We start from the raw sequence: 14764 nt of genomic DNA on the forward strand, positions 1-14764 counted from the left end.
GTCTCTGGAAAGATGCAGTGTGTGAGGTGATCTAATAGAGGTGGTCAAGTGGATCAAAGGCTTTAACAAAGGAGATGCAAACAAGGTGGTCATATTAAAACAACAGGGCAGGACTTGCAGTAATGGTTATAAACTGGACAAATTTAGATTTAAGAAGGAAATAGGCAAGAATTGGTTTACTAATAGGGTGGTCGACGAATGGAATAAACTTAGTAACCATGTAGTAAGCGCTGAAACTATCAGTTGTTTTAAGAAACGATTAGACAACTTTATGGATGGGGATGACAGGTGGAGATGGATACGGAGCTGCCTAGTGTAGGCCTTATGGTGTCTTGCAGTCTCCTTCATTCTTATGTTCTCATTCTTCTATGATTATCCTAACTTTTTCTGGTAAAGATCTGCCTCATTATGTAGAGATAGAAAACGAGATTGTTCATGTGAAATAGTTTAAACCCCATCCCCTTCAGTGCTTTAACTGCTATGGTTTTGGCCATCCTTCCTGCCGATGTGCAAAAGACAAACTGTGATATGTGCTGAGCCTGAGCATGGGGATTGTTCCCGCCCAAATGTTTGTATAAATTGTAAAGGAGAGCATAATGCCAGGGATAAGAACTGCATAATTTATAAGAAGGAACAGGATGCACTACTAAAAGCCCATGCAGAACATATTAGTGTTGGTCATGCTAAAAGACTACTAATTCTAAAAGATACAGTGATGTTGTTAAAACAAATAGTAAAGTGGATTAGCCAACTGTAGAACCCAATAGAAATAAAAATGCCAATATGAATTCTTCTGTTAACACTGAACCCAAGCCACAGTGTAAAAGTGTTACTATTAAATCTGATCGTCTTTCTTCTTCTCAACTTGGAATTTCTAGTACTTCTCAATCCTCCTCTGTGGAGGTTTCCTCACCCACTGTTGAGGGGGTGTCTCCTGCCCCATCTGGAGGAGCACCTAAAGTTTCTATTGCAGAAACCTCACAGGCTTCTTCCAATGAAGCCGCCTCTCAGGCAATCTCTCTTCCAGACTTGGGGGACACCCCAGTAGAGGGATTACTGACTGGTGTGCTTCACTCAGTTGAGGTGCACAGAAGCAATGAGGATCAACCAACTCTAGAACCCAATAGAAAAACCATCCCCATTCCTCCTCCACTCCTAGCTCTACTCTATCCTTCACTCCCTCCCATTCCTCTTTCAACTTCTTCTTGTACTCCTCCTTTTCCTTTTCATGTAAAGAGTTCACTCTAAGCACCTCCCTACCTTTTATCCTTTTCCTCCTTCTTCATCTATCCTCCACTCTCAACTTACCTTCCACCAAAAAATTATCTGATATTCCCCCACTCTCTCCCTTTAGCAGATGTACATGATAGCATGATAGAGTTGATGATAGCAAATACAGTATTTCTGAAGAAAGTCAAGCATAAGTACACATGGGAGAGGATGGTGGATGGAAGGGTGGTAGATAGAGCATTAATGGACTATGTAGTGGTAGATAGGAGCATTATAGGAAGAGTTAAGGATGCATCTTAATACTTGCATTATAAGATATAAAGTCACTGCAGACTGACTCGTTCTCTTTCACACAGAGTAATAATAAACACAAAAAATGTGAACAAACCTCCTTACATTTTGTCATTTTCCTCTTTCTCCATCTATCCTCCACTCTCAACTTATTTTCCACCAAAAAATAATCTGATATTCCCCCACTCTCTCTCCTTAGCACATGTACATGATAGCATGTTAGAGTTGATGATAGCAAATACAGTATTTCGGAAGAAAGTCAAGCATAAGTACACATGGGAGAGGATGATGGATGGAAGGGTGGTAGATAAAGCGTTAATGGACTGTGTAGTGGTAGATAGGAGCATAATAAGAAGAGTTAAGGATGCATCTTAATACTTGTATTATAAAATATAAAGTCACTGCAGACTGACTTGTTCTCTTACATACAGAGTAATAATAAACACAAAAAATGTGAACAAACCAGTTCACAGAATTTGGGGGTCACTCAGCTACAACTTCAAAATAAATGTAATCAGGATGCCAATACTGGTATCCTCATATACCCACTCATGCTGCATGATGCTTACATAGGCATCATAGTATGGAAGAGGTTAATTTATATTTTCAACCACTGGTTACACAACAAAAGCCCAAATATAAAGAAAAGAGCTCAAATAATTCCAATCTTGAAGCCCATCAAACCCACTGGAAACCCTGCATCATACAGGCCAGTCTTACCATTATTTGTAATATCCAAATTAATGGAAATGCTGATAACAGCAAGAATCATATTTGAAATACCTACCTCCCCCAACCAAGAACTTTGATATTGTGGGTAATAGTGGGATTGGTCTATATGATGCAGAGTTTTCTGGAGGTTTGGTTGGTATTATATGAGCTCTTCCTGATGTTTGGGATGTTTAGCAAGGAGTAGTTGAAAATGTTAGGTGAATGTTTGAGATCTTTGGATTTTTTAAATTTCTTTATTGCATCTTCTGTCTCCTGTGGAAAGAGAAGGATGGCTTCATCGTCAGCTTTGATTTTGTGTATTTCTTTAATAATTCTTCTGTTTTCTGGTATGATCAAGGCATTGAATAGATATTTTCTCATAGTATTTACAAAGGAGAGGTTAGGTATGGTACCTGGCTGCAAACCAATCTTCAATGGTGATGAGGGAAGCAAGCTAACATGAAGCTACAAAATCCCTAGGGTGAAATTTTTCTTAGTGTGCTTAAAGAGTGTAAATTTGAAATCTACTAATAGTTAACAGATTAAGTCTGTAAACACTGGATTCATGCCTATTTCTTGAGGGCAGGCAAGTATTGTTCCTGTTTTAAAAAAGGGTGATAAATCATTAATGCACAACTACTGGCCATTCAGACTGATGTCAGTGATAGATAATAGAATCAAAGATCACATTGAGAGATATAATTTGATTCCTGACTAGTAGCATGAGTTCACCAAGGAGAGGTCATATGTAACTAATCTTCCATCTTTTTACACTGATGTCTACAAGACATGAGATAACAATGATAGTTATAATGTTATTTGCTTTAGCAAAGCATTTGACAAAGTGCCCCACCTGAGACTACTAAATAAAGTCAAAACCCATGGTATGGAAGGAAAAGTGAATAGATTAGAAAAGAGTGGGTATAAAATCCAAATGGGGCAGTGATACTAGTGGAGTTCCCTAGGGTTTAGTTTTGGGTCCCTTATTGTTCATTATGTACATAAACAACTTGGACAATGGGATTGTTAGTGATATTTGTAAGTTTGCAGATGACACTAAAGTGAGATGCCAAATTAGGTTGGGAAGACACTGGGATCCTGCAGGAAGATCTTAACAAATTGTTCGCATGGTCGGTGAAATTGCAAATGAACTTTAATATTTGAAAGTGCATTGTGTTAAACAATGTGCATTGTGTACACAACCTAGAAAGCAGATATATCTTTGGTAACAACTTTTTAGAGAAAACTGTATGAAAATAGACTTTGGAGTACTAGTGAGTCCTGACCTTAAATCCAGGAAACTGCATTAGCATCAGCAATAGAGGTAACGGAGCTATAGCTTTCATTGCTAGGTTGGTTACAAATAAAAGTGCTGAGTTGGTTATCACTCTCTGACATTAGACCCATCCTTGACTATGCAGTACAGTTTTGGTCTCCTAAAGAATGGATAACCCCTAGAATATGATGATGCCTGCATAGGTGTCATAAGACATGTGGGTATATGAGGATGCAGATGTCAGTGTCCTAATTACATTTATTTTGTAGTTGTAGCTGAGTGAGCCCATATTCTGTGAACAGGTTTCATCACTTTTCTGTGGTTATAAACATTCTGGGTGAAAGAGAACAAGTATAACAGCTGTAACTTTATATTTTATAACATGCATATTATGATGCATCATCATACATCAGGAAGCTAATGTGTGGACGAATATTTGACACATATTTAAAAGGATAATTCATTAGAATCAGTACATAGGAGACCAAATTGATACATGGGCTCAGAAATTTACCTTACGAGAATAGGCTTAGGCACCTTGATTTACACTCTGGAAAGATATAGAGTGCACGATGATCTAATAGAAGTGTTCAAATGGGTCAAGGGCTTTAACAAAGGTGATGCAGTGATTGTCTTCATATTAACCTCTTTAGTATGATGACACCTACATAGGTGTCATGAGGTGTGAGTGGGTACACGAGGATGCTGGCATCGGTGTCTTGATTACATATTCTTTTTTTAGTTGTACATGAGCTACCCCTGGATTCTGTGAACTGGTTTGATCATATTTTCAGTGTTTATTATTGCTCAGAATAAAAGAGAATGAGTGATACAGCAGTGACTTTATAATGTGAGTAGTGTGATCCATCATACATATGGCAGCCGATGCTGTGCATGAGAATTTGACTTGTACTGAAGTGGTTAAGGCAGCAGGGCAGGACTTGGTCTAATGGATTTGAAATGGACAAATTTAGATTTTGGAAGGAAATGGGCACGAATTAGTTTACCAATAGAGTAGTTAATGAGAAGGCTAGATAACTTTGTGGATGGGGATGATAGGTGGTAATGGACATGGAACTGCCTAGTGTAGGCCCTATGATCTCTTGCAGTCTCTTTTATTCTTATGTTCCTGTGTTCTTATAATGGACTTGAAGCTAGTTTTGAAGAAATGCCTATTAACCTCTTCACTCCGGGGCACATCGCACGTCTGGCAGCATTAGCTGCTCGACATGCGATGTTGCGTCATAATAATCGCATTATAAAAAGTAAAGTCAGTGCTCAATCGTTTGTTCTCTTTCACCCGTGTATTTTGATAACCATAGAAAATATGATGAAGCCAGTTTAGAGAGAATGAAAGTTACGTAGGTACGACTACAATAAATATAATCAAGATGGCGACGTCGGCATCATCGAGTACCCACTTGTTCCTCATGCTGCCTACGTAGGCGTCACCGTATGGAAGTGGTTAATGATGTCACATTGCTATTTAGGCCATTGCAACTACTACATGGGTTGTGGAGCGATTCAGTTTTGAGTTTTTTTATGATTTTTACTGTTCTCCACATTGTTCCATTGTCACTATTTATCTGTTCTGTTTGTTAGTTTTTCCCAGTTTTCTTTCTGTTGTTAATTAGTAATGTTACTAAAACTGATGGCTTGGGCATTGTTCCAATCAACTGGATAATTATGTTTATCTAAATGTATGAATATATCACTAGATTTATTACCTTCCTTTACATATTTTTTGTGTTGTCCAGGAATTGATGTTACATGTGAATTTACAGATAGAGGAAAATGGCATCAGGCTATACAAGGCTTGGCAGTGACCATGGTGGGGGTCAACGATCTTATGGGTCCATTGACAGCCCCTCTGTTGGCTTTGAATCAGGAAACACATCTACAGAATTTTTTAAGGTAAATGTAACCCAATGTCATGTATTTTCTGTTTCTTCTATGCTCACATACTGCTATAGGAATTAGGCACCAATGTGTTCATTCCATTTGAAGTGATTTTTATCATTGAAAAAGTCTGGACAGGGCTTTGGTAGTCTGATAAGATTGGATAAATGAAAAATGTAACAGATGTTTCCATTATGCCTTGATAATATTGTGGAGTACTCAGGGTTGTTTATTGTAGATATTTAAGGGGGTACACGACACCTGGGGAGGGGTGAATTTGGTCAAGATATAGCATTTTTCAAAACTGTGTTCAAAATGTTTGTATACCATTTAGAAATAAATCCCGACAAATAATTTTCCAGCGGCACGCAATCTAAATGTCTTGGGCAGGGGTTTAAATGGACGGAGTTAAAGGCGCAACCCACACTAGAAGGGGGCGTGCCACTTAGGCCCTTCAGGCGCATCGAATAACGTTGAAATTCGATTGAATTTACGCTCGCCCAATGCTTCAACGGCCAGTATGAGGGTGGAGGGGAAGGGAGGAAGGTGGAGGGATAGCTCTTCCCAACTTAGAGCTCAGCTGGACGTCAGTTACCTACTAGCTTTGAAAGAAAAAGTACGCATGTCTCATGAGCTTTCCTGGCAATATACACTCACTATCCGAGTTACCACCTGTGCGACTTACGTCCACCCGTACTTACGACCACATTCAGCAGATGCCTACATGCACATATTATGAGTTTACTGGTTTACTGTACGTTTGCACGTGGCGTCCAGCATCCCGTACGACAGTTACGGCAGCACAGCACAGCATCTCACCAAGATTGCGCTGTCTGCCATAATTATGGTATTTCTACCATAATTTAGTGTGTGTCTACCATCTACCATACGATGTCTACCATATACCATAATTTTACTGGAATTGATATTATGCCGTATTTCGATTCCCAGTTCCCACCGATAATCAGGGCAGGTGGGAATGGTCAGAAAGAGCAGTTTTGCCAGATCGGTGATACACGCTTCCCCGAAAGCCAAGACAGAGAGTCGGTTTACAGTAGTCCTGCATTTGTACTTTTCATTCTGGTTCGAGTTCTCTATTGGTCGAAAGTCGAAAGCTGTAGTGTACGAACATGGATACAAATAGCTTTAACCCAAGTCTATGATATTCCTAGAGTTCTGAAGTATAATATCTTATATATTCAACAAGACAATATATCTCACTGTACTATTCCATGCATAAAATATTTATTTGATGAAATAACGTTATGCTATGATTATCGTTCTTTTCTTACGAAGAGAGACCGAACGTTTTCGCATGGGAGGCGACGATTGAGCCCAGTGCATAGAAGCGAATCTTGTACTTGTTTTCATGTACATTTGAGGGAATTATTTCAAATGTTATTAAGCCTTTATTACTTCAACCTCTTTTTATTAATTATACCTCGACCAGCGGATACCAACGGATTCCCATGGTACCTCCCCAGACCTACTACCTGATCTTTCCCTCGACCGTACGCACGAAGAAAGTGTAGATGATGTGCAAACAAAAAGTGGATTTTAATTTTTTTTTTTTACATGCATATTTTCTATTTTTTATATTTTGTATCTGTGTTAATTTGTATTTTCAGTCTCTAATAAGAATCCTGTGTAATATATTTTCTTTCTTTACTCTATCCTATTAATTTATTATTATTAATCTATTATTTAGTATAACAATCAAAGAGTATTGGATATTTTGCATACACTGAGAATGTTCTACAATGAGGCCACAAGCGAAACATTTGAGGTGGATTTACGCTCTGCATCATATGTCCTTGAGTATACACCTCGAATGTTATACGGTCCGAGTTATGACCGTTTCGACTTATGACCAGTTGGTCGGAACCGATCTAGGTCGTAACTCGGATAGTGAGTGTATTACCTTAGCTAGTACATATTACTCATTAGTACAGTCATCATGGGTAGCAAAAAGAACATCTACAATGACAAAAAAAAACTGTTAAAGATGGCAGTCAAAGATGACTAGCCTAGACCTCACCACCTCTCACTCCACCACTGCCCTCACTTCCACCTCTCTCAACATATGTAGCCAGGTTCTACACCATCAAGTACTTTATTCATCTCGAATACAGCAAGAAAATTAGATATTAGTTATGAAATTGTACAGAGGGGAGATAAGAATGAATGTGAATTTATGATTGTGGAGAAGAGCAGTTTTTTGCCGTGGATAAATTCGCTTGTTAGATGCCAGTGTGGTGAGAAGATGTATGTTGAAGTGATAGGAGAATGTGGAATGGTGAAGACATTTCAGGCAGAATGAAAGTTGTGCTCTGAAAAGAGCAAATGGTGTACTTCACCAGGCGGTAGAAATGAAAGTTATAAAATACATAACAGAGTTGTGGAGGCCGGCTTACTCTGGGGATGTTGCAGTACAGAAAATGTGCATGGCAATGAACATGAAAATGATACATCACAAGACGTTTAGTAAACTTTGCCATCATATTATAGAGACCAGCATAAAGAAGTATGAGGAACTCTTGGAAAAAAACAAGGGAACATGTACATGCAGGATTAGAAAAGGAAGACCCAACTTTACCCGAAGTAAAAGTTACTATCGATGATTCGTGGAGTAAGAGAGGATTCACTTCCAAAGGCACCCACTGCTGGTTAAAATAAACCTCTTTCCAATGATTTAGATACCCCGAAGACCCCCAGCAGTGAGGTTTCATATGAAGAAACCGACAAATGTGCAAAAAAGCAAATTATATGATGGTGTCATCTGTGCGTCGCCACTACTGTGATATACTTATACTTTAGTTTTTCATTATTTAAAGTACTTATAATTAAAATATGTTGATGATTTTTACTGTACTTATCCATTATATAATAAGAATTAAGCCATGAAAAAATCAGTCAAATTGGTGAAACTATAAGCAAGTTACAGATATATTTATATTTCAAGTTGCCATATCTCCGTTCGATATTTTTAAACTTTTTTTTTTAATCATAAAAAATCTAAAATACATTAGATTTAGATGAAATTTACAGAAAATATTACATTTAGTAACTGCTAGGGCCAATCATTCGAATATTTTGAATAAGATGAAAGAGTTAGGAGTAATAATGGAAACAAGACCAAAAAAATGTAATTTTTCACGATTTTTGCCGGACATTAAAATTGAAATCCCTGTATGCAAAAGTATAAAGGAAATTGTTCAATTACTCAATGACCGGCCCTAGGTGTGCCTACTGACTAATCATAGCCAAAATATAAAAGAAATTAGTCCACATATTATGATGCTGTGCACTTTTAAATGTCGCTACTGGTATATGTACATGTGTACATACATCATTCTGTTTCACCTAAAATGTAGGCAACATGGATATCTATTTACCTGAGAAGTTTCAGCTCTTTACTCTAAATAGTTTAGAAAATGACCCCTAGGTGTTGCATACCCCCTTAAGTAGAATACTGCTAGGATTGCTCTTAAGCTGTGTTTGGTGTGTTTTGTGTAATGTGATGTGAGGGAAAGTGGATTCAGAGACTCAGAGAACTATGTGCCAATCATTCTTATGTATCCCTATATGGGAAGGATTTTGATTTCTAAATGATGTTCTATTGGTGGATGTTTGTCAGTTTTCATATTCATTGGATATCATGCTGTGGATGCATAGTTAAGTTCTTAATGAGTTGCTTATACCAATCTGTTGTACCATTTCTCTCCTACAGGAGACTCGCAGTTTCTAGGTAACTGTTGCTGGCCACTGGATTAGTCCACAATTCACTCAGAGAAGAGATACTGTATTGTGTTGTTGTCTGGGTAAGGTAACAGTAGGGCAGTTTAGGATGAGGTATACAGTGCCTTCTGTATGATAATTGTATCAGAGACAACTTGATTTTGTGGCTAGGCATATCCTGAGTTGGTGCTCTTTCTGTAGTGGTTGGTGTCCTGAATGCAGGTATTTATAAAAAATTATGAATGTTTTTACTGATGTTCAAAGTTTTTGCCTTCACTGTGAGGTGTTTTGATATGTATTTACCTAGTTGTATTTATCTATTCTATTCTACATACCAAGGGCTTCCCCCTTATCAAGGAGGTAGCCAAGTCAAAGGCACATTTCCACTCCTATCCACCATCCTTGTTTCCCTCTTATCTTAGCTCTTTGTGGATTTAGGGTCATCCTTGTCACCTGCCCACTACCTGCATCAGATGCAATGCAGCAAGACACAGCACATCCACAGCAAGGCCACTTCACTTACCGTATTTTCCGGCGTATAGTGTGCGACTTTTTTCCGTTGGAAGGGCCTAAAAATGGGGGGTGCGCGTTATCCGGTGGTGCGCATTGTCTACGGCCTACGATAAAAATTCTGCGGCTGTGTGTGTAATTTTTTTCACAACAACGTGACGATGTTGGCCGTCACAAAGTCGGGACGGCACACTTCTCCGTGACGTTCTGTGAGAACAAGAAGAACAGCCATGGTGACATGAAAGAATACGCCAGCATGGGCTACCGTATATAAATATTTGGTATAGGTAGGTATCTATCGAATCTTATTTTTCATGCTTAAATAGGCCTAAACACCATGAAACATGATCAATATTCATGATATTTGCCCATGTTCACAGCATAGTTTGAATTTTTATGTTGGCTTTGTTGCTTCACTTTAGGTATGGTACAAATTCCGTTACGGCCGTTCATAAACTCGTGTCAAACACCTTACTACAACACCCTCTTTCGGGAGTTATATTAACTAAACGTCACCTCGATGAGAGACTGTCCTATTTCATCACTGTCATTGCAGGTTCAAAGCTAAAACGAAACAGTCTGTAGTTTGTTTCAGTATTAAATAAAAAATGGTAAAGACGAATTATTTCCTCAAGATATAAAATGAACATTTTCTGTAAAAATCCCAAAATTTTTCTGTATATTTTACTTTCAATAAACTTTTTTTAGATCATATTTCCTACAAACTATTTAAGCTACAAAGTAATAAGGGACCAACGCACAACATGAGTCATATACCGATACATGTAGTTCCGACTTTTTCTTAGTTGTGTCCTGATTGATGCCTAAACCGACACTTAATTTAGTGACAAATCAACAGATTTCCCAGCGGTGGCTCTAGCCAATGAAAAGTACTTCTCCATGTAACCTCGTTCACATGATATCAATACCGAGGTAAAACTGCGTTATAGACAAATGCGATCGGGGATGCGCGTTATACGTCGGTGCGCGCTATCTGTGTACTGAGATAACGAAGTGCATGGGTGCGCATTATAAACCGATGCACATTTTAAGCCGGAAAATACGGTACATGGCAACCCTCCCCCCATCTCCATTCCCTCGTGTGGAAATTAGAGAAGATGGAGAGAAATCCCTTTGGGCTCCATCAAAATATTCATATACAACTATTTTCTCCACATCCCTATCCCCTGCCTTCTCCCTTCCTTGCTCAACATAGAAAATAGAGAAGACGGGGAAAAAATCCCTTTGGGCTGTATCAAAATCTCCATACACAGCCATTCTTCACTCATCCCTATCCCCTGCCTTCTCCCCTCCTTGCTCAACATACATTCCCCTCTTGCTCAAAGCTTCTTTCAGCTCATCCATCTATCTCATACTTGGTTGTCCCCTCAAGTTTACTCCATCTCTGCTTTCCACACCCCAAATGCAAATCTTTCTTCACTCAATCTTTCCATTTGTTCAAGCCATCCCAGTAATCTTTCATCAGCCCTATCCACTAGCTCATTTACCACCCTGATCTCCTCTCCTCATTTCTCACTTCAACCTTGTAACCCCTACCATACTTCTCATAGACTTCATCTCAAACATATTTAAAATTCTTTCTTCTAATGAATTCCAAGTCTCAGCCCAATACAGTTGCATATCCAGTCACCCCTTCATATAACCTCTTTGAATCCATTCCCAAATGCTTATTTTTCATGACACTTTTCAATCCCCTGAGACATTTGCTTGTTTCTTTCAGTCTGCAATTTACCTCCACTCCTCCATTTCCTGCCATATGCAACCCCAAATACTTAAAACTGTCTCCTCCAGCCTCTCTCTTTTAAGACTTCCAGCTTGCTGCCATCCTCTCCCCTTGTACATCTCATCCTCTTACTTTTATTCACATTTACCTTCAAGTGTCTCATATCACATTCCCAAACTCCATCACTGCCTTAAGGGGGTACGCGACACCTGGAGGTCATTTTCTAAAATATTTAGAGTAAAGAGCTGAAACTTCTCAGGTAAATAGGTATCCATATTGCCTACATTTTAGGTGAAGCAGAATGATGTATGTACACATGTACACATGTACGTATACCAGTAGCGACATTTAAAAGTGCACAGCACCATAATACGTGGACCAATTTGTTTTATATTTTGGCTATGATTAGTCAGTAGGCACACCTAGGGCTGGTCATTGAGTAATTGAACAATTTCCTTTATACGTTTGCATACAGGCATTTCAATTTTAATGTCTGGCAAAAATCGTGAAAAATTCAATTTTTTTGCTCTTGTTTCCATTATTACTCCGAACTCTCTCATCCTATTCAAAATATTCGAATGATCGGCCCTAGCAGTTACTAAAAGTAATATTCCCTGTAAGTTTCATCTAAATCTGATGTATATTAGATTTTTTATGATTAAAAAAAAGTAGAAAAATATCGAACGGAGATATGGCAACTTGAAATATGAATATATCTGTAACTTGCTTATAGTTTCACCAATTTGACTGATTTTTTCATGGCTTAATTCTTATTATATAATAAGTAAGTACAGTAAACATTATCAACATATTTTAATTATAAGTACTTTAAATACTGAAAAACTAAAGTATAAGTATGTCACAGTAGTGACGGCGCACAGACGACAACATCATATAATTTGCTTTTTTGCACCTTTGGCGGTTTCTTCATATGAAACCTCTCTGCTGGGGGTCTTCAGGGTATCTAAATCATTGGAAAGAGGTTTATTTTCCAGTAGTGGGCGCCTTCTCTTTCCTCATCAGATTCCCCTTGCCAATCTATGTTGGTAGGGCACCCCCTCCAGCATCATATGATGTCCCTTCTTCTTTCTTCTTCCTGTATAGCCTTGATCTTTTTCCTCTTGCTTTCTTCTTTGGATTTAATCTTCCTCTTTGAATTGTTTAGTCTAATGTTGTCCTTTACCTCTGTCACCGTCACAGAGGTGCAGGTGAGGGCGGTGGTGGAGTGAGAGGTGGTGAGATCTTTAGTCGTCTTTGACTGCTTGCCATCTTTAACTGCTGTTTTTTGTCATTGTGATGTTCTTTTGTTCTTTTTGCTACCCATGATGACTGTACTTAAGACTAATATGTACTAGCTAAAGTAATAGATTGCAATGAGAGCTCATGAGACATGCGTACTTCCCTTTTCAGAGCTAGCCGGGAACTAACGCTTAGTTTCGCACAAAGTTGGCGAAATATTCTCCCTCCACCTTCCTCCCTTCCCCTCCACAATCGTATTGGCCGTTGATACACTGGGCGAGTGTAAATTCAATCAAATTTCAACGTTATTCGCTGCGCCTGAAGGTCCTAAGTGGCACGCCTCCCTCTAGTGTGGGTTGCGCCTTTAAATCTGTCCCTTTAAACCTCACCCAGGACCTTTAAATTGCGCGCGGCTGGAAAATTATTTGTCGGGATTTATTTCTAAGTGGTATACGAACATTTTTAACACAGTTTTGAAAAATGCCATATCTTGACCAAATTCACGCCCCCAGGTGTCGCGTACCCCCTTAAGCCCTCCTCTGACCCTGCCACAAGTGCATTGTCATCTGCAAACACCAACTGACACATCTCCCACTTCTCTCCACTATCTTTAACCCTCTCCAATCCCCTGCCTCACATTTACTTCCTGTACCACCTCATTCATGTACACATTGAACATCCATGGCAACATGACACAGCCCTGATACAGCCCACATTTACCTACATTTTCATTTCTAACACAGGCTCAAATACTCTTATAAGAACTCTTGTCTGTCCATAACAGCTTTCCCCTAATTCCATATATATACAATACTTCCCACAGAGCTTTCCTGTCTACTGTCAAAAGCCTTTTCAAAGTCTGGGGTATTGGCTGCATGTTGCTATGGGAAAGTAGCATGCAGTTGATACTTTAGGGTCTATATGGGGTGCCCCTATGGACCAGAGCCACACATCATTTTGTCTGTGATAGAGGAGGACTCTGCTCACAGAGAAATTATGAAACTTTTTATTATACTGCTACTGTCCCTATGTTATGCTGTCCCCCAACCCCTTGTTACTGTCCTGTACCATTTCTCTGAATTTCATATCCATGTTTTGCCTACCCTGTGGTGGGGAGAAAAGAATGCTGCCACCAAGTATTCCCACTTGGATCATAAGAGGCGAGAAAAAGGAACGGTGATTGGGACCAGGCATCCTTCTCCCTGTAGCCCCACAGGGGACATTCCTAAAAAAAGTAAATGCATAAGAGGGTCTAGTAGTTTTCCAACCAGCACCCTAAGGTTTGGATCTTTTAATGTGCGTGGATGTGGTACAGATGAGAGTAAAAGGGAAGAGATAGGTAGTATGTTTGTGAGAAGAAAGATGGATGTGTTGGCTTTGAGTGAAACTAAGTTGAGAGGGATGGGCGAGTGTGAGTTTGGGAGTATAGTTGGGAGGTTCTCAGGAGTGAAGACAGGGCGAGGGAGAGAAGGGGTGGCTATAGTAAGTGAAGAGATAGGTAAATGTGTAGTGGAGTGGAAGAAGGTTTCTTCAAGGATAATGTGGATGAAGGTGAAACTGGGAAAGGAGATGTGGGTTTTTGTAAGTGCATATTGGCCTGGTAGTGAGAAGAGTGCAGAAGAAAGGGAGGCTTTTTGGATAGATTTAAATGAGTACATAGAGGGATTAGGGAGGAACGTCAATGTAGTAGTATTGGGAGACCTTAATGCTAGAGTAGGAAAGGAACCAATTGATGGAGTGGTTGGAAAATGTGGAGTTCCATGAAAGAATCGTAGTTGAGAGTTCATGGTGATGTGTTTAGAGAATTGATGATAGAAAATATAGTGTTTCGGAAGAGAGTCAAGCATAAGTACACATGGGAGAGGGTGGTGGATGGAAGGGTGGTAAATAGAGCGTTAATGGACTATGTAGTGGTATATAGGAGTATAATAGGAATAGTTAAGGATGTACATGTGCTAAGGGGAGAGAATGGGGGAATATCGCATCATTTTTTGGTGGATGGTAAGTTGAGAGTGGAGGATAGATGGAGAAAGAGGAAAAGGACAAAAGGTAGGGATGTGCTTAGAGTGAACTATTTAAATGAAAAGGAAAAGGAGAAGGAGTACATTAAAGACATTGACAGACTG

General features: G+C 39.1%; 1 protein-coding gene across 2 annotated transcripts in view; it reads left to right on the forward strand.

Annotated features, from left to right (window-relative positions):
* The window catches only part of LOC143039924 (syntaxin-7-like), a 216983-nt gene that overhangs the window by 18906 nt on the left and 183313 nt on the right, over positions 1 to 14764 (forward strand). For both annotated transcript variants that reach the window (XR_012967677.1, XM_076210315.1), the window contains exon 2: positions 5293 to 5422. Coding sequence is in view for 1 of the 2 variants with exons in the window: in XM_076210315.1 (XP_076066430.1) it covers positions 5303 to 5422 (120 nt within the window). In the remaining variant the exon portion in view is untranslated. The remainder of the gene's footprint in view (positions 1 to 5292; positions 5423 to 14764) is intronic.

Source organism: Oratosquilla oratoria, chromosome 27 (assembly GCF_046742065.1).
Source record: "Oratosquilla oratoria isolate Oo_2021 chromosome 27, ASM4674206v1, whole genome shotgun sequence".
NCBI lineage: Eukaryota > Metazoa > Arthropoda > Malacostraca > Stomatopoda > Squillidae > Oratosquilla > Oratosquilla oratoria.